Source organism: Patiria miniata, unplaced genomic scaffold (genome assembly GCF_015706575.1).
Source record: "Patiria miniata isolate m_02_andy unplaced genomic scaffold, ASM1570657v1 HiC_scaffold_21, whole genome shotgun sequence".
In the NCBI taxonomy this organism is placed as follows: domain Eukaryota; kingdom Metazoa; phylum Echinodermata; class Asteroidea; order Valvatida; family Asterinidae; genus Patiria; species Patiria miniata.
Genome location: NW_024037060.1, coordinates 8,263,257 through 8,282,364, shown reverse-complemented (window position 1 = coordinate 8,282,364; position 19,108 = coordinate 8,263,257). Strand labels below are relative to the sequence as shown.

The following is a 19,108-nucleotide window of genomic DNA, read 5'->3' as shown; positions in this document are numbered from 1 at the left end:
GCTGCCATGTTGATTTGATGATTTTTCAAAGGAAGGAAATTGCCACATTCCAACACCAGGCAAACACATTACATCATTTTGTCAGGATGTGATTCGCTTTGTCAAATGAGTGATGAGACACATGCTGAATAAGTGCACTGTTATGCACGATACATCTAGCTGTAGAGTTGACATTTGACCAGAAATTACAAACATTCTTTTTCCTCAACAAATTCATTTGTGAGTGCAATATTCGTTGTATTTTGACACCAGTTTTGGATCATTTTTTTTGTTATAGCTAATCTTGCAATGAATACCGCAGAGCCGTCAACAATTCCGTGTTGTATCAAATTCATAGCTAATTGGCACAGCTTGAGTAACTCCAGCTCCAGTGTGTCTCGCATTAGCTGGAGTTACTCAAGCTAGCTTTGGCCAACCAACCCCAGCAAATAGTTCAAGACATCAGCTCAAGTAAGCAGATTTCCACCCAAGTAAGCAGATTTCCACCCAAGTAAGCAGATGTCCACCCAAGCAAGCTTGTGAAATTTGTTCTCACAAGTACATGTACTCAGACGGCATTAGGTGCATAGGTGCGGGTACCCAACACAAAGGTTACATGTTTCTGGTTCAGTGCGTGGCATTAACTTCCATTCAGGACTTCCTGTCTGCTACAAGAAGTGTAAAACCAGATGATCATGATGTCCACAGATACAACAATCATTGTTTCAAGACTTCAATTTTTTTACTAAATACCAACAAAGAGAGAAACTAGTTTCATTGAGCACATGAATAAGCCTCTGTACTGATGACATCGCACTTTGTTTACATGTGTGCTTTCTTATGGGGGCCTGGTTGGGACGACAGTTTCGTAGCACCATAGAAAAGCGCACGAGTAAACATAAGTGTCACGTCATCAGTACAGAGGCTTATTTGCCAGACATCCCACTGAGCAACATTAAGCCGTGGTCCATAATGCCATGGTCCAGTGGTTACCGGGTTCGAACTCTGCCAGGAACATGGTGTTTGTGCCCTTAGGCAAGACACTGAACTACAATTGCCTCTCTCCACCCAAGAATATAAATGGGTGCCTGTGAGGGTCGAGGACTGAAGGGTGCACTGATATCGGCTGCCGCGTTGTTTCGTGGCCTGATGAACGGGGTAATAATTGTAAAGCGCTTTGAGATTGTTGATACGATGGAAAGCGCTATTATAAGCATTATAAGCATTTATAAGACTGATATTTCATGTAGAATTTGGCCAATTTACGAGAAGATAATCATAGTCCCTTTGGATTGAGAACAAAATAAATGAAACTGGTATTTACCTGGCATAATCGCCATGAGTTTTATTGAAATATTTGTTTGGGCAAAAAAAAAAAGATATACAAGAACTTGAATAACTCTAAAAATTTAAACACATCAACATGGCTGTTACAGATCAAGTAAAAAATGTGAAACTATACAAGCGAAAGCTGGAAACTATGCAGGCATTGTTATCAGTAAAAAGCTTAACTCTTCATGAAACCTTGGAGATCTGCATGTTTCTTGAATTTCACTTACATTTTGTGTCCCAGAAAATAAGCATGCCTGAACTACAAGGCAAAAATACATGTATCCCTACATAATGATTACCTCTAGATATGTCAACTCTGGTAAAAACAAACATAACTCTGAACGTTAATTTTAATACTGTAAATAGTGTAAATAACAAAAGCTCATTGTATGACCTTACATGTGTTTTCAGAATAGGACTGTTCAAACTAAGTTTGGGGGAAAAAGTTTCTATTTCCATCTGATGGTCAAGCCAATTTGAAGTTCTATGGATTGAAACTCAACGGTCAAACTACGTAAAAGTCGTCTTGGTCCTGAGCAATGAACTCTAGCAAAAGCAGAATTAAACTCAGAAGCTCAACACCAAGGATAAGCAAGTATAGTCAATATAGCCGTGTTATACATCTTGAAATTTGGAAGGAACAATGAAACAAAATAAAAAGTAAATCTATTATTCAAATGCTTTTAAGCTACAAGAAGTGACATCACTTAAATAGGTAGTTAAAGTAAAATGATTTCCTACGGCAGATATACATGACTAGAGAACCAAATTTTATTCGCCGACGTCTGGTCTGCGCCAGTGCATTCGTTACTGGTCTTGCGCATGCGCCATCGTATCCCATGGAATTCCATATGCGCCAGAGGGCAGTATAGAATTCTCTTTTCAGCGGCACCGAACAGAGAGAGCAGTAAACTCGAGGAAACTCGAGATAACTAACACAATTGAATTGTGGAGGTTACATGTCCTGAAACTTTGTTCTAAGTCCTGTCCACACTATCACAGAATCCTCATAAGGAATGCACTGTGTACATGAATTACATTTCAGATTTCAGCTTGGACCTTGAAATAGGCGTAGGGCTGTCCATTTTCAAATAATTTAGTACACGATTACTCGAAATTGTGTTTGACTGAATATTAGGATATTCGAAACTGCCTGCTGAAAGTGCCTGCCGTGCTGGTAAAGCCATTTGCGAGTTAAATTTGAATAAAATCTGGAACGCTGACTTAATCCAATGCTTTGCACGTTTTAACTTTGCATTCTCCCGAACAAAGAGACTGTTACTACATCACGTGATTCGGGGCAAGCCTTATGCTAGCAACCCCCAGCTCCGGCATGGTCTGGTGTCTTTGTGCCATTCTCACCCATTGTGAACAATGTATTGGTACTGAGCATCTCTTACGTAACTCTGCAAGAGCTTGCCCCGAATCATGTGATTAGCAACAGTGTCTTTGGTCTAGAGAATTCAACGTTAAAATGTGCCAAGCATTCTGAGCAAGTCAGTGTACCAGATGTTTTTCAAATGTTACTCGCAAATGGCTTGTTAAAATTTGCGTGCAGCGATCAATATGGCCGCCCATGGCTCTGTGGTCTGCTGGAGTGTTTGCAGTAAGCATTTTTATGACTGTCAACATGGTCAAGGGCTTGACCTGCTAAAAGGATGGGAACGATGCACCGCCGTTGACAAAAAAGTTACCATCGACTAAAAAATGGCACCGTGTGTGTATGTGCTTAGTTTGGGGGTTTCGAATATTCAAGCCAGCAAAAAGCTACTTAAATATTCAGTACGTTTGGGACAGCCCTAAATAGGCGGTAATGTTTGAAAAAAAAAGTTGATGATGATTAAGTACGATAGCAGGTGGCCACAAGCAACCTGACACTAAATAGCACTTGATATACATGAACAAATGTACATGCACCCACACAGATTTGGGGTGAAGAAACAATCACAGTCAAGTGCCTTGCTTAAGGACACAAGGTCCCCAGGCTCAAACCCACAATTTGAAGACTTTAGTAAGGTAAACAGAACTGAGATCTGTCATTTTTTGGCCGAGCGTGTTTTGTTCATTCCAGGCGGCCATTTTCTATGCCTTTACTTGATCTCGGTAGTCGGCATTGCAGCCAGGGGTAAAAGAGGGCTCGTCTCAATGTCAAAGTCATCCAGACTTATATCTATAGACTCTAAGTCCTGATCTCGACCCATCTGGGGAGCGGACGGCTGTCCAATGGGTTCCTCCTGTGGCGAAGCAGGGGTGTCAGTGGGGTGCGTTGCGTCGGGTCGAGTGCCCTGAACTGTGGTGCAGTCTGTGGTGTGGGAACCCGGCTCGTTAGTGTTCAGTGAGGTGCAGTCTCCATTCCGAGTAACTGGAGCCTGTCTACTCGACTGTTTCTTTAATGAAAAAACAAACATTTTACAAGTTTTAAACATTTACATTCGTCATTCCATTACCATGAGGAAGTCCAAATTGAATAAAGGTATGTGGAGTTTGCAAGATGATATGATAGTTTGTCGTATTTGTGTAAATCTTTTTAAATATACATGTGCATGTGCATTTTGATTAAAAAAAAGTTTAATGTCAGACACAAAAGAGGTATTTTTGTAACAGCAAAAGCAGCAAGATTTGAAATGACACGCACCAAAAAAGAGAAATATAAAGCGGAAAACCACAAACACATAATGCATTCAATGATGTGGTAAGCATACATGGTCAACTAGTCAAAGTCGGTGGAGTTCATTCACCGATTGTTTTGCGTGCCAGATGTCCGAGAGTTCTCTGCGTGCTGCGGCTAGTGCCAGCGTTGTCAGGACGGTGCAGGGGACCAGGTAAAGCAGTGCTGGTTGGCCGGTCTTCATCAGAGCGAGGGCAACAAAGGTTAAGATGAGTCCTATGCCATAGGCTGCGGGGAGTCAAGACAGAGAAAAAAAGTCAGATATAATATAAAGCAAATAGTTTAATGAGTTGCCTACTGGGAAAAAAAACGAAACGGTTCTTGACTCAAAAGTGAATTGAAAATCAGAGTATCTGCAAGATTGAGAAAAAAACAATCGATTGGTTTTGTATACAAAGATCAGATTTAATTGGAGAAAAATATCAATTAGATTTTTGCTTTTAGGACTTAGCTTCAACAACAATTTGACTAACAGTTTTTCAAGTTTGATGATTCCATGGATGCAAATAAACACAGATAACTATGCCACAGCAACCTTACCAACACAGGAAGCAATGTAGTACACCTTGATGCGTGAGTGGGTTTTGAAGTCGAAGGAACAGCAGTAGCCGACAAGTAAACCTGTCATGGGAAGAAAGTAGAATTTGAAAAGAAGGGAAAACACAAAATTACATTACCAACAGCTTTATTGTTTAGTACAACCGGCATGGACTAATAACACAAACTTCCACAGCAGCTGAACTTTGAAGACCGGTTGGGGATGGTTAAGTTGAAAAACAAGCTCGATCGGGTCTGCAGGCCAACTAATGCGTGTTCATGCACGAGTGAATGATTGTGCCATGTAATTTCTGGAAGGAATAATGTTTTGAGTAAAAAAATAGCAGGTCAATAGCAGTTTCGAGTTATTGAATACTAAATTATTTGAAAACGGAGAGCTCTTTTTTTGGGGGCAAAAACTCGATCAGTTGTGCATGTTCTGGATAAAGGCGGTGCTGTATACTGCCCACATGTGCATATCCACTGTTGCTGCAGAGAGTCCATCCAAAGAGTGCCTCAACATAAACACAAGGAAAGAATAAAAGCAAACATCTTTTAACTGATCATTGCATTTATTGATGCCTCAGCAATGAGGTTGAGCCACACACCTGGCACTAGCATGTCACCAAATCCCAACATGGAGGGCAACTGGCAAACCTGGGCAGTAGAGGGCGACAAATGCGGCACCTGTAGAAGCACTGGGATCTGCGTAGTAAAACAAAAATGCGAAGTTGGGCAAATGAAAACTCTGAAAACAATGTTCCGCAAGTTCAAACGTTTTTGAAAGATGCTGGGTCATGAATGTGGATTTATTCTGCGTACAGTGAATGCAATCAAGTAACGAACAACAGAACGAGCATACAATCCAACTGACCTGTTCAGTCGCACCACTGCCCCCAGTTGCTGCTTGGACCATGACGCTAACACCATCCTACTCACAAAACCATTCAAGACAAAAACAATTTCAAATTTTTTTAAAAGAACAGTGAACAGAGAATAAATCTTAATGTTTGGGTTTTGCCACTGAAGTAAAAAAATAAGCACTGATGTTCAGCACCGCCAAAAGATTTTGAGAGAAAAAAACGTATCAAGTTTACTCAGGTGTGTACTAGTGCAAGCATCTTGGAGGGGGGAAGGGGTTGGGGGGGGGGGGGGGTTAAGGAAATGGAAGTTTGCCTTTCGCCCATGGTAAGGAAAGGAAGTTAAGTGTAACACAACAAAGCTGGGCTGACTACGAGATACTGATCAATTTTATTTTTGTTTTCAAAATCCTGTATACATTTTTCAATTGAAAATCTAAATGAAATGAGACGGTTGAACTCTCTCGTCCATAACCTTACCTTGGTAAACAAAGGTGTAATGAAGACAAAGAAGATGTCGTAGAAAAACAGCAGTGACAGAAGGACAAAGCAAACCTGAAATATAAAAAAAAAGAAACAAATTGAAAGCTGGATGTGTAGCCAAATGCAAACAAAATGTGGACTAACTAAATGTGGTAAATCGGTGGCAGTATTTGAAAAAAGTCATTTTTTAAACGATGGTCGGTTGACCATCGTTGGAAATTGATACCAAAATTTCACTTTTCTTGAAAATGATAGCGCACCAGGTGCCATGATTCCACAAGATGATCGCGACCATTATTCACATACAGCCAAGTAAAGTATTTCATAATGATTTGGTAGTTTTTGTTTTTTGATGTTTGCAAATGTTGTATATTACCTTATTTATTAACAAAAATAAGTGATGAGCCAAATTGAGTTAAACAATTTTCAAAGCAGCAAAGTAAATATTTCTGCTCACAAATTGCATCGGCGTGTCACAAACACGGCAGAACGATTAACAATTTGTTCCAATTTCTGACATACACTGCAAAACAAAAGCAGTAACGAACAACACACAGAGAGAGGGTAAGAAGATCATCTTGAGGACCGACCTTGAAGTTTGGAATGTGGATCAGTTTGAGTACACTGACGCAGAACGCTACTCCAAGCAAGTCCAGAAGAATCCAGGCGAAACTCTCGTGACGAAAGACGAACCAACACACCACGCAGCCAATGCAGGCCAGACCCAATACGACACTGAAGATATACGGCCGGGAGCGCAGAAAGGGGATTTTGTTGGCTGGTACCCTGGAAGATAAGCATGACAACCAGTTAGTCTGCTAGCCAAGAGCTAAATCACTGTACTATTAAACAGCAGAATGCTTAAGTTATTATTCCAAATTCAAACATGTTTAATCACATCCTCTTTGGTATATCCCAGCTAATGTTAAACACAATCTCTCCTGATCCCCAATTGTAAGTTTCTGGATTTCTGAATTATACAACAATAAGTATGACAACATTAATGCCTTAAACTGAACAATTGGATTGACAAAATCAAATAGTGTTACCCTGAACTGTAGTAGTCTATTTACCAGAAACCAAACTTACCTTCTTTTGCAAGGCATAATACGCTTCAGAATGGGAAACAGACATGTATGCAGGCCGCTTGCCGCACCCAGGCAGTAAAATGTTATCACAACGTACACTGCAAAAAAAAAAAGCAGAATACAGGGACTTGTGCTTAATTATGGGAAACCAAGAGAATAGTAAATATCATGGCATTAATCAGAAACAGAATTCGTTAACAACACTCAATTTTAAAGGGAATGTACATCATTGGCTGTTGCTGTAATTTTCAGAAATGACCTATTTGAGGGGTTAGTATAATAGATCAAATATTGTTAAACTGACATGTTTGAAATTTTGTGTTCGAATATGCTGGAAAAACCAAGAAAAACAAAAATGTTCAAGTAGTCTGGTTCCCTGACTCCACTAAAGATAAAATGGATCAATTTATAGATGCCAGAAAAATTGTAAGGTAAGGGGATCCAGTCTAGCTGGCCTGCACCTGTTCATGAACATGTAACCAATAGCAAACAAAATTTGGACTGAAAAAAAGGGTAAATGTGGAGCAGAAGTCGAAAAATAGTTAGGTTTTTCCAACGATGGTCGGCCGACCAGCGTTGGAAATGTATACAAAAATACAATTTTCCTGAAAATGACTTCACACCAGGTGCCATAATTTTACAGGTTGCTATTGACTGTCATTTACCAACATCCTAGTAAGGTATTTCGTAAAAACTTGGTAGTTTTATTTTTCGATGATTGCAAATGTTGTATTATCCCTTTAACTTGACACAAATAGCTTGAGTTCAATGCACCGGACCAGGACGCCACACCCCTCCGCACTGTTGGCTGAACTTACCCATGTAGTCATAGAAGAAGAACAGCAATAGAAGCATGACCATGATCATGATGACCCAGACGACCACGATAGGTAAGGTGATGGTCACTGGTTCTTCTTCGCTCTCTGTGTCGGATTCAGACTCCTCCTCTGTCCTTTCCCTTCTGTCGGCAGCGGCTGCTCGTTTTTCCTTCTTTTCTTTGGTCTTAGTGCTATGTTACAGAAAACACAAATATCGGAGCTTTTGTAAATAAGAAACTTAATTTACAGTGACTCAGCCTTTCTTAGCTCTCACTGTGTCAAATCCAAGAAGATCCAAGCAGGGAAATTGCCATCTGATTCATCTGGAGAGTAAACAAATGACTTTTGGATTGACTCAGCAGGCTGATATTTTTTTGGGGGGGGGGGGGGGTACATGTAGGTTTCGAGATCTGGTCTCAGTCTCGAGATCGTCTTGAGACCTTTTTTTGCGGTCTCAGTCTAGGTCTCGTAATATCAAAGTCTGGGTCTCGGGAGGGCTGGTCTTGATCTTGAAAGCACTGGTCTCAGTCTTGGTCTTAGGCTCAGATGCCGAGATCTCGGGTTTTAACCCTCGAGACCCCCCCCCCAGACCCCAACAAAATGCACCATCTACATACGTATGGCTTTATTCATTTGCAAGCTGAGTTACGTATGAGTCTAGTCTTTATTCCAAAACTTTTTTTCGGCAAAGGTCATTATCTGCAGGAAGTTATTTTTTTGAACATATTTTCATTTAAAGCAGGGCACAACACAGCATAATGGAAATCTGTTTCAACACCATAATTTTTTTTTCCATGCTTGGTCTCCGTCTAGGTCTCGGAAGTCTTAGTCGCGGTATCAGTCTCAGCCTCGGCCTTCAAAAGTCTCGGTGCTGGACGTCTTGGTCTAGGTCTCGAAAGAGCTGGTCTTGGTCTTGGTCTCGAATGCCTTGGTCTCGGTCTCGGTCTTGGTCTCGGACATGAAGGTCTCAACTACAACACTGGGCTGAATACTGAGCAGGTCGCTAGTGATAATAGGGTAAGCGTTGGGGCTAGACCAGTAAGGTTTGTCCACCCTGTCAGAGTTAAAATAACTAGTCTTTAATATTGCTTTCAAATTCTATGTTGAGGAACTTAGTGTGACAAGAGTTTAAGATTTTGAGAAGCAAATACTTACATTTTATAACCAGTCAGACCTGACCAATATCCTCCTATGATGACAGTTATCATAGCCATGCACCATATGACAATGAGACTATAATCAAACATGGGCTGCTCAGGACTGTAGAAGGCAGCACTGACTGGGCCTCCTCTGACCTGAAACAGAATGGATCCGATTATGGCAAAGAATGAGAAGGAATGTGAACCTCAGACCACTGAACTACTGTTCAACGACTCATTATCAATTAACCAATCGCGGTAGAATCGTGTCAACACAGCTTGTGAAATATTGTCATATTACATGATATACAAATGGACGCGGAACGCGCAAAATCTGAGACAAACAAAACTTTATGTGCAAAATTCCATAGGATTGTCTAAGGAGCTAACTAACTCGCAAACCGGGATAGGTCAATTAAACATGAATTGGATGAAATGTGAAGCTGGCCAATTGCAGGTGGCTCCCAAGCCAATGCCAGCGCTCACTTACTGTACACCTGGCACGTAAAGAAACTGTGCAGTTTTTATCCTTGTTTGGACATTTCTTGGTGAACAAACAAATCTGAAATATACGTTTTGTCACGGAAACTTTCCAGTTCAATCTGATACCTCACTTGGGAACACTGTGTAAGAAATAACGAGAGCGCAAGCGCTGAAGCTCCTGAAACCCCAAAACTAAAAGTTGACACTTAGCAAGATTTTCAGTGGGCAATGCAACTCACAATTGAATGCAATGATGCAGGCCCCGCAATGATTAGAGAGAGACATGAACTGTAGACACCTACATGTAGATCACAATTTCAGCGTTTAACCAGAGCATGAACCACAAACCACCTGACTATAGTTCCAGTGCTCAACCATCTATCGTAAGACATACATGTGATTTGGCACAGGAAATACATGTAGGATTCTACTGGAACATGAACCACAGACCTCTAGACAATGATTCCGGTGCTCAAACCAACTTAGATTTATACATCGTAACAGTTACATTTGATTGAGCACATGAAATGAATGCAATCAGAACACAGGCCACTGAACTTCGATACCAGTGCTCAATTTGAATGCGCACAAACAATTGGATTCAATTGGAGCAAGAACCACAGACCTCTAGACAATGATTCCAGTGGTCAAACCAACTGAGGTATCGTAACAGTTACATTGAAAATGAGCACATGAAAGGAATGCAATCAGAGCACAGGCCATTGAACTTCTACACCAGTGCTCAATTTGAATGCGCACAGACAACTGGATTTAATAGACCCAAGACCTAATGATATCACGCTTTGTTTACATGTGCGCTTTCCTATGAGAGCCAGGTGGGATGCGTCCCACCTGGCTCTCACAGGAAAGCGCACAAGTAAACAAAGCGTGACGTCATTACATGTTGGTCTTAGGTCTATTGGAGCGTGAACCTCAGACCGCTGGATTTCTACAGAAATATTTACCCAGATATCTTTGTGGTCACTGGAGGAGATCAGAGATACGGGGATTTTCAGCTCCTCGGACTGATTGACATCTGGAGTAGACTGCAAGTTGCAATGAGAATAATGACAGTAGTCAGAACATCCAGAATAGACCACGTGCGTTAAGGCGGAGCTAGAGAGGACAGCTGTTTTTTTGTATCGGTTGGATCATAGACATGTAATAAAACCTAGACACGACATTAACTGCTTTTATGTTGTAAATTCTGTGAGCAAAACGAGCTGCGTCACGCCGCTTAATTACGCTATGTGCAAATGTCATGCTTCGATTTACGCGCATACTTCATACGTATTCCACGAATGTTCAGGCCAGCGCCAATGCACTTGTGCACCACTTAAATTTTTTTCCCGCGGGCGTACGGGACCAAAAGATTTCAAATAATGCAGTCGGTGAGACCACTCTCTTGTGCGACGTGTCATGCCCATGAAGAGCATTCGCGTAATACGCGCAGCATTTTGCTCACAGGCGCAATAGCAAATGTCGTGTCTAGGTTTTATTAAGCGTCTATGGGTTGGATAGGCACAAGCGAACTGTTTGTGCATTCATAGTTACTGCATTAAATATCAAAGAACACCCTCTGCTGAGATACATGCAGCGTATAGGGTCAGAAGTAAGTTGATTGGCATTAAAACAAAACCATCTAAATCTAATATTCACTTTGATTTACATGTACAAGGTGAGTCAGATTGATCTGGACCCAAGTTCCCCCTTTTTTTGGGTGGCAAATACATGTGGAGTATTTTTAGAACAAAACTGAGTGTTTCATATGAATGGTTATTACCTTGTCTTTCCCAGGATTTTTAATTTTTCAAATTAGTGGCTGTGGTGAGGAATTATGCCATTTTCATTGAAGTGGCTCATTTTCCAGTCTGCACACGGAATTGGTTTTGCCTTTTCTAAATGTGTCAATGACTTCAAGTGAGTCAGTCACCATGACTAGGTTTTTAGTTGTTATTACACTGATTCACATCAGTACGTGATTTCAATAAACTTGTTGAACCACAGAACCAAGGTCAGAGTGTTTTTTAGCGTGTGTTTTTTGCTAGGGCTTTTCTTCAAAATGGTACAATGAATACATGAATCTTTCACCAATTATGTCATGTGTCAATATATCTTAAACATATCTCATTTGCACTTGTTTTGATAATTGCTACATATTTTTAATATTTTCTTTAATTTAGGTCCAAATCATTCTGACTCACCCTGTACTACGCCGAGCGGATTTTCTATTTCTACCATTTTGGCAGAAGAATTTTTTTCAAGGTAGATTGTATAAGAACACAAATTGTGTTGAATTACACGACTCTTTATTGAACTGACACACACAGAATTACAGAACATTTAGCATTTACAGTACGACACAGAATTCCGAGTTATTTCAAGGTATTACAATTTCTGTGCAGACGTACAGATGGAGCCTATACAGTTTTGTAGGTTTTTGCAAAATAAGAAATTTGATATCAACTAAAGAAAAAATCAAAGAGATTTCTAGACCATCAACACTGTCTAAGTTTAAAGAGTGCTTACTATTTTGGCAGCACTGACGACAAGAAGTGAAGTTGCCCCTGCCTCTTGAGCTACAAGTCCCTTCTGAAGAAATGTACAGTTTCCCCTCAGAGCCTCCACTACAGCGCCACTGAGCTTGGCTGGATCGTCTGGACTCAAGCATAGCGTGGACGGGCTCAAGTCTACCAAAGGGTGATAGTCCTGCAAAAAAAAATGTAAACAGATGTCATTTGAATTCTTGCTGTGATCAATCCACGGAACACAGTTCCTTTCTCCATAGAACCTTTCTTTGTGGATAGGTGCCACAAATAGGTCTGTGATGAAGTGCATTGTGGGAAACAGTGCACTTGTGCAAAATCCAATCCGCATTGCAAACTGTCCAACAATGCACTGTAACAAACACATGTATCTTCACTGTACATTTCCAACCTATCAGTGAAGAGGTCCATGTGGTTTGTATCCAGGCACCTTGGTTCGATTTCATGGCGCTGCTCAACACTGACAGTTAGCAGAAAAGTTCTGCTTACTTACTAACAGCAGAAAATTGTGCAAAACTCAACACCAGAGTTTGCTGGAATCTGTTAGGATGAGTATAGCCCCATATATGTGGCCAATTTACTGGACTACCCCCGTAAATAAAGGCCACACTTCCACCATGTACAAAAACATGTCGAACTTTGTCAATTTTGATTTTTGGCTTAGTTTGTAGTTTATTTTTGATCTAGAAGCATACTCACCCTCTTAATAGGCTAATCAGAAGGTGCTGCCTTTTTCAGATGTCTAATTGTCGTGAAATTTCATGTTGAAATTTTGATACGCAAACGTGTGCAAACGAATCTGGAAATTTCACGAAAAAATTAGACATCTGAAAAAGGCAGCACTTTCTGATTAGCCTATAAACAGGGCGAGTATGCTTCTAGAGCAAAAATAAACTACAAACTAAGCCTAAATGTGAAAATCAAAATTTGACAAAGTTCGACATATTTTTGTACATGGTGGAAGTGTGGCCTTTATTTACAGAGGTAGTCCAGTAAATTGGCCACATTTATGGGGCTAGGATGAGTAGTACTGCACTAAAATGCTTTACATGGGGTTGGGCTAAGGTTGTGACTTTGTGTTTAATTTTATTAAATTTTAGCAAACATGTTAGGAACCATTTAAACGTTTAGCAATTTCACAAAGGCTGACGCCTGCCCATTACAATGTATGTCGGCAGATCAACGTAACTCATTGACATGATAAATCAACAATGATTGACATACCAAATAGCGGGCAGTCACTGAAAAAGTAAAAACTTAACAACGTGTACATCTAATGTAATAAGTACTGCGGTGCTTGCAAGGTTTTATTTATTTAACAGATTTGAAAACTTTGTTAGTTACTTGTGCTTTGGATGTTAAACTGAAAGGAAGTTCGCTTGAACGTATGCCCCTTTTTGTAATTTGGGTTTCGTTTAAACGTTTTGTAAAATTGTGTACACGGTTTTAAGGTGTTTTTTTTCGGTTTACGTGTAAACGTGTAGACGCCACATCCTAAGGTTGGGCACACCACAAATAAACAGAGTCCAACTGTTCATGTGTACAGTTTACCACTGCAAGGGTGAGGAAGGTTCCTAGTAAATCACCATCTATAGGGGGTTAAACACTATGGAGTTTTCTATTGTTAAGTCACTGATTTAAGCTAAATTTTCCTGTGGGGTGAAGCATGTTTTTGCTGAGTACTGCTCTCTAGATGAAATAGACGGAGGCTCTATTAGAAGGAAATTGTGTGCTTAGCAGTACCATGAGACGGTAACAACAAAATTGCAGGACAATTTTCCTTGTCCTTTTTTTTTGTAGTTAACATGAGTGACGACCAACAAAACACACATTCTCAAAAACTGAATGAACGGATTGATTTTTTCTTTCCATTTTTGAGTACCCCTTACCCCAAGGTTGTTGTATGGCTGGTTTGATTCAGCTTGATCAAATACTTCTGAAGCAGCGAGAGGTCAGAGTAGCCTCATGGCATGTAAAGGTAACGTGAGTGACGGTGGAATTGCCCAAAAGCGTACACTGCTCGGGTAGTTTCGGGCATTACATGGAGTAACAGGCTGGGCGGTTGGTGAGGTGTATGTACGAGGACTTTCAGGTAAAAGTGATAAAAGAAGTGAAAACATGTACATGTAAGCATTTTTTTTAACCCTAATAATAATATAACCCCTTGCGCACTTTTACTGGCAAGTATCCTGAAACCACCAAAATCCACCAATTTTGTCGTGCACAATTTTTTTTGGGTGTCCTGAGTCCATCATAATCCACCAGTTAGTCCATCACAATCCACCAGTTAGTCCATCAGAATCCACCAGTGTAGTACATATACTTCGTACACACCAAACATATAACCCAGGATTTAAACTGTTGAGATCCTGAACCCATGAAAGTCCCCCAACTGCTCAATATGGAGGTATCCTGAATCCATCAAATTCTCTCAACTGTTTCAAAATGGAGGCATCCTGAATCCGCCGAAATCCTCCAAAACAGGGTTGTGGATTTTGATGGATTCAGGGAACGTTAGTGTTAAGGAAAACAAAAGACCCTCATAAAGAGCTGAAGTTGTTACCTCATCCTTCAATGTCTTAGGTAGAGTCGCCTCTTGGTCATACGTTATGCAGTATTCCTTGGTTTGCGTATTGCCATCAGAAGCGATTCTTGCCGACAAGATGCCATAATTGGCAAATACCTACAAAAAAAAGGTGTTTGCAATTATCAATATGCCTTTGAAAAACGATTTCAGATGGCACTTCAAAGAGACACTGCGTCCAGGAATGAACCCAATTGGGCTACAAAACACGCTTTGAACGAAATGCTGTTAATCAGAAAGAAAATTTAAAATTAGGCTACAGGCCTACATGTAAACATCCACACAACTATCCTTTAAAAACTAGGTTTTCTTTTTCTTTTCTTGTGTTAGACCTATGCGTGCGAGAATGACTTTCGGGGTCCACTTTTAAGACCCCAAAAAGACGGGCTGTTCGTGCTAGCTGTTATTCCAGCCATAAAGAGTTTGCCTTTTGCAGATGTGTAAGAACAAAGTAAGAAACTACATTTGCGCATTGGTGATGTGTGTAATTTTATGTGACATACACAGCCATGACAGCGTGTGTTGTACATTGACTGAAACAACAGGAAAATAAAGCGTATGTGTACTCTGTCTTATCCGATGTAAATAACTGTTTTTTTTTTTTTTTTTTGAGTGTGTCTTTTCTCGGGAACGGTAATTAGACATTAGGTTGGTTTCCTTTCAACCAGATGTTTGAAATAGGATAAGTAAACAATCCAAAACGTAAACATTTCGTGGATTTCAAGATACAGTGCCCCTTTAATCGTGTTAATTGGTTGTGTAGAAAATCATGATTAGGCCTAGGCCTATGTATTTTTGGTATAACTTAGTGTGGTTACCCAGATATACATAAGTGTGATCGACCCAGTGACCGGGCGCTTGTACGACTGACCTAAAGACAAAATTAAAAGAAAAAAAGGGGCAGAGAGAATGTTGCAACCTTACGGTACTTCAGCAGTTGTGTACAAATTTAAGTCTATAGAGATTCTTAAAAAGTATTTCCTAACGAAATTGGAAATGTTTTTCAGTTCCAGATTCATATGTCTACTAGTACTACTCTTATCATCATTTTTGCAATGACTGACCTTCATTGAGATGATACATGAAGGTTGCAACAATTCTTTCCAAAAGGAGGGAAAAGGGATTCTAACACACCATCTCTGTCACGGACCGAGTTGTTCAAGGACCGAGTCGGACTCGGGCCGAGTTAGTCACGGACCGGAGTTGACCTGAAACCGAGCGAACCTAGTCATATGATGAGCGAACCAACCGTCCGTTGGCGTTGATTGAAGATAGTGGATATTTTGCTGGAGGTAATGACGGCAAACTAACGTTTACTAAAGGTTTGCCGGCGGCAATCCATATCAACAGAGGGCGCTGTACTCTTTAAGATAGGGCTGAATTATAAGATGTATTAAATTCCCACCAAAAGTTGTGTAGCACATTTGGTGTAGTGGTTAAGCAAAAGCTCTAGTGAGCGGAATGACTCGGGTTCGATCCCGATCCCCGCCACATTTTTAAGTTTTTTTTTCCCGTCCCCAAATAAATAAGAATATTCTTCTTTTATCATTTTAACATGTCTCAAACATGTTATTGCAGAGTATTACATTTTCTTTTTCAGATTTGTGGCTCTGGAGGAATTTTTTTTAAAAGGGAAATAAAGTCCGAAATTATAAAATGGTCTGAATCCCATCTTGTCTAGCCCGACTGCGTCTGGCCGTACAGTACTATCGCAAGCTCTGTAGTACGGCCAGACGCCCGATGCTTCCACAGAGACTGAATTTTGTTGGCCGCCGATGTAGCGATTTTGCTACATCTTTCGATCCCGATTATCTTTTCATCCAGGACACAAATTTCCAAAGTTAAGGTTCGTAGTCGTAGAGCAACTCATACCTTTTCGAAAAAACGTTGTTTGGTCTCAATATTTTCATCCATCTGGCCACAAGACGAATTCCAGTCATCAGATTCCACAAATATCGTCCCCCATGCGATCCCCCATGCGATTTCAAAATGGCGGCCGCGCTGTAATGTTGCAATATGCAGGCGCGCCCGCGCAAACTCATGAATATGCATAAACAGTCTGTGACGTATGACCTCGTGTTTTTGGAAGTACGGCCCCGCCGCACGCACGTCCAAAAACACGAGGCCATACGACACAGACTGTTTATGCATATTCATGAGTTTGCGCGGGCGCGCCTGCATATTGCATACATTACAGCGCGGCCGCCATTTTGAAATCGCATGGGGGATCGCATGGGGGACGATATTTGTGGAATCTGATGACTGGAATTCGTCTTGCGGCCAGATGGATGAAAATATTGAGACCAAACAACGTTTTTTCGAAAAGGTATGAGTTGCTCTACGACTACGAATCTTAACTTTGGAAATTTGTGTCCTGGATGAAAAGATAATCGGGATCGAAAGATGTAGCAAAATCGCTACATCGGCGGCCAACAAAATTCAGTCTCTGTGGAAGCATCGGGCGTCTGGCCGTACTACAGAGCTTGCGATAGTACTGTACGGCCAGACGCAGTCGGGCTACAGAGCTTGCGATAGTACTGTACGGCCAGACGCAGTCGGGCTACATCTTGTCATGCTTGTGAATACGAGGTTACAACGATAATATTGGCATGGAGCCAGACTAAAATTTGTCACCGGAAAATGTGTAAGTACAAAAAAACAGTAACTGCGCATGTTCAGTGCATATCCGGCAAACTAACGTTTACTAAAGGTTTGCCGTCTCCGGCAAAATATCCACTGCCTTGATTGAACGGTTCCCGTTGAGCGACGTGTTTTGTGTTAACTTACCGGTGAAAATGTCGCAGAGAGAACACAAAAAATCACCCAATCCATTTAAGAAAGTGTATGTTTTACAAGGTACCAACAACCGCAATATATTATGTGACTCCAGCCAAAATCTGACTTAAAATGGTCGTTTAATTTGTGAGTAATTTCACGCATGCCTTCATCAACAAAATGACGTTCCGTTCCCTTCAATGTTACCAGACCAATTTGTAAGCTGTACGGTGTACACAATTAGCTGCGCGATTGCAGTTTGGGATACCAGACAATTTCCAACCATTTTGTTTTACCACGCATGGGCGTTGCTTAGTACGGGGGGGGAGTGTCAACGGTCTTTCTTTTGTTTTTCTTTTAATGGAAATCGTCAGCCACAGGCACATATCTAAGGTGCCTGATAGCAAGAAATAAAACAATATTTTGAAGATGGATATGTAACTGTGATAATTAAGTTTGGGCGGTGGAACCGGGGGCGGGGGCAGGGCGCCGGGGAGGGGGACTTCCCCCAGATTTTCACAGGCTTAAAAAAGTTCCCCTATCGCGGTCATAAATGTGTCCCATCGAGATGAAAACAAAACTGCCCCTCAAACGCCCACATGAAAGCATTTATGATCGTTCTATACCGTTGTCCCCTCTCTTGTAATGCAAATTTAAAGTGCCTCTCAAAAACAATTAAATACCCCTCACGTGTCACCGGCGGTGCTTTTTTTATTAACTTGAAGATTGTGAACCTTCTCGAGGGTGGAAACTATCCCTCTATAAAGCACAAATACCCCTCTCGCATTTATAAAATTGTGCCATTTTCGAACTCAAATTGGCCATCAATAACGTGCTCCCGCGATAACTTATCGAGATGGAAAACTGCCCCTCAAGCACAATAAGTGCCCCGCTCGCGGCAACATTCAGCCTCTCAAGATCGATGGCATGTAAAAAAGTTCCCTAATGTGGCGCACTTCGACGTTTCCACCGACTTAAAAGTCATTCTGGTACTCTCACTACCATTATCTTCAGGGGCGTAAATCCCCCCCCCCACACTTTTTGACCGGGGGATGGGCTGTTGAATCATCCCCCACTTTTTCGTGATGAAAAAAAAGGTTGATTTTTAATTAATTTTTCAACATGATGATCCCAACGACTAAAATATATTCATTAGCACTGAAAAATGTAAAACGAAGAACAAAATGTTTTAAAATGCGTCTATTTGATGCCAGTATATACATATCGATATACCGGTACATCTGTAACCTGAAGAGCGCCCCTAATGTAATTTTTATTGTTGTGTCAGCCCCCCCCCCCCCCCCGGGCCCCCCTCGTCGGCACAGGTTTACGCCACTGATTATCTTAATGATGAAAATATTTAAGTCCGAAATTGAAAAAAAACGGTGGCATCCGAAAATCGGGAACAAATTTGGCCGAGTGTTTGGAAACTCCCACATTAACAGTTATGAAGAATTTCTTTAAAGTTGATCAATTCTGATAAATCATTATCTTCTCGCATACTGGAGGCGTATATACGCCCACCCACTTTTGAGACCACGTACAGGCAACAATACTGAACTGGCCATCAAAAGCAACAGTCCCGCTCGCGCGCCCCTCTCACGATAAGAAAATGGCCCCTTTGCATAATAGGCCTAATTAGTCAAATTCAAGGGCGGACCCAGAGAGCTATTGCTGCCGGGGTGCATGGGGGTGCATGGGGTGTGCCGGAGGCCGAAGGGCTCTCTCAAGCGAAACATTTGAGAACAACACGGCTATATATTGAGAGGCTTTTTCAGGAATAGGCCTACACTGATTTTTTTTATTAAGGGATTAA

General features: G+C 41.1%; 1 protein-coding gene across 2 annotated transcripts; it reads right to left on the bottom strand.

Annotated features, from left to right (window-relative positions):
- Window positions 1-1,293: 1,293 nt before the first annotated feature.
- On the bottom strand, window positions 1,294-17,515 carry LOC119729634 (signal peptide peptidase-like 2B). 2 transcript variants are annotated; one of them, XM_038202283.1, is made up of 14 exons: window positions 17,305-17,515; window positions 14,497-14,616; window positions 11,917-12,096; window positions 10,353-10,433; window positions 8,921-9,060; window positions 7,766-7,956; window positions 6,949-7,045; window positions 6,450-6,645; window positions 5,857-5,931; window positions 5,391-5,447; window positions 5,125-5,221; window positions 4,520-4,600; window positions 4,014-4,207; window positions 1,294-3,698 (listed from the first exon to the last, which is right to left on the bottom strand). In XM_038202283.1, the coding sequence occupies exons 1-13, from the start codon at window positions 17,347-17,349 to the stop codon at window positions 4,026-4,028; spliced, it is 1,542 nt and encodes a 513-aa protein (XP_038058211.1). In that variant the 5' UTR covers window positions 17,350-17,515; the 3' UTR covers window positions 1,294-3,698; window positions 4,014-4,025. The 2 variants fall into 2 exon arrangements, with proteins under 2 accessions (XP_038058211.1, XP_038058210.1); XM_038202282.1 differs by having other exon boundaries at window positions 4,050-4,207.
- Window positions 17,516-19,108: the final 1,593 nt, after the last annotated feature.

Bases quoted from the DNA above. Each gene is read 5' to 3' on its own strand.
- LOC119729634 (XM_038202282.1), bottom strand. From the start codon at position 17,349: ATGGATTGGGTGATTTTTTGTGTTCTCTCTGCGACATTTTCACCG. The intron at 5,222-5,390 runs GTCAGTTGGATT...TTTACTACGCAG, and splicing joins GCAGTGGTGCGACTGAACAG to ATCCCAGTGCTTCTACAGGT. The intron at 4,208-4,519 runs GTAAGGTTGCTG...GACTCCCCGCAG, and splicing joins CTACATTGCTTCCTGTGTTG to CCTATGGCATAGGACTCATC.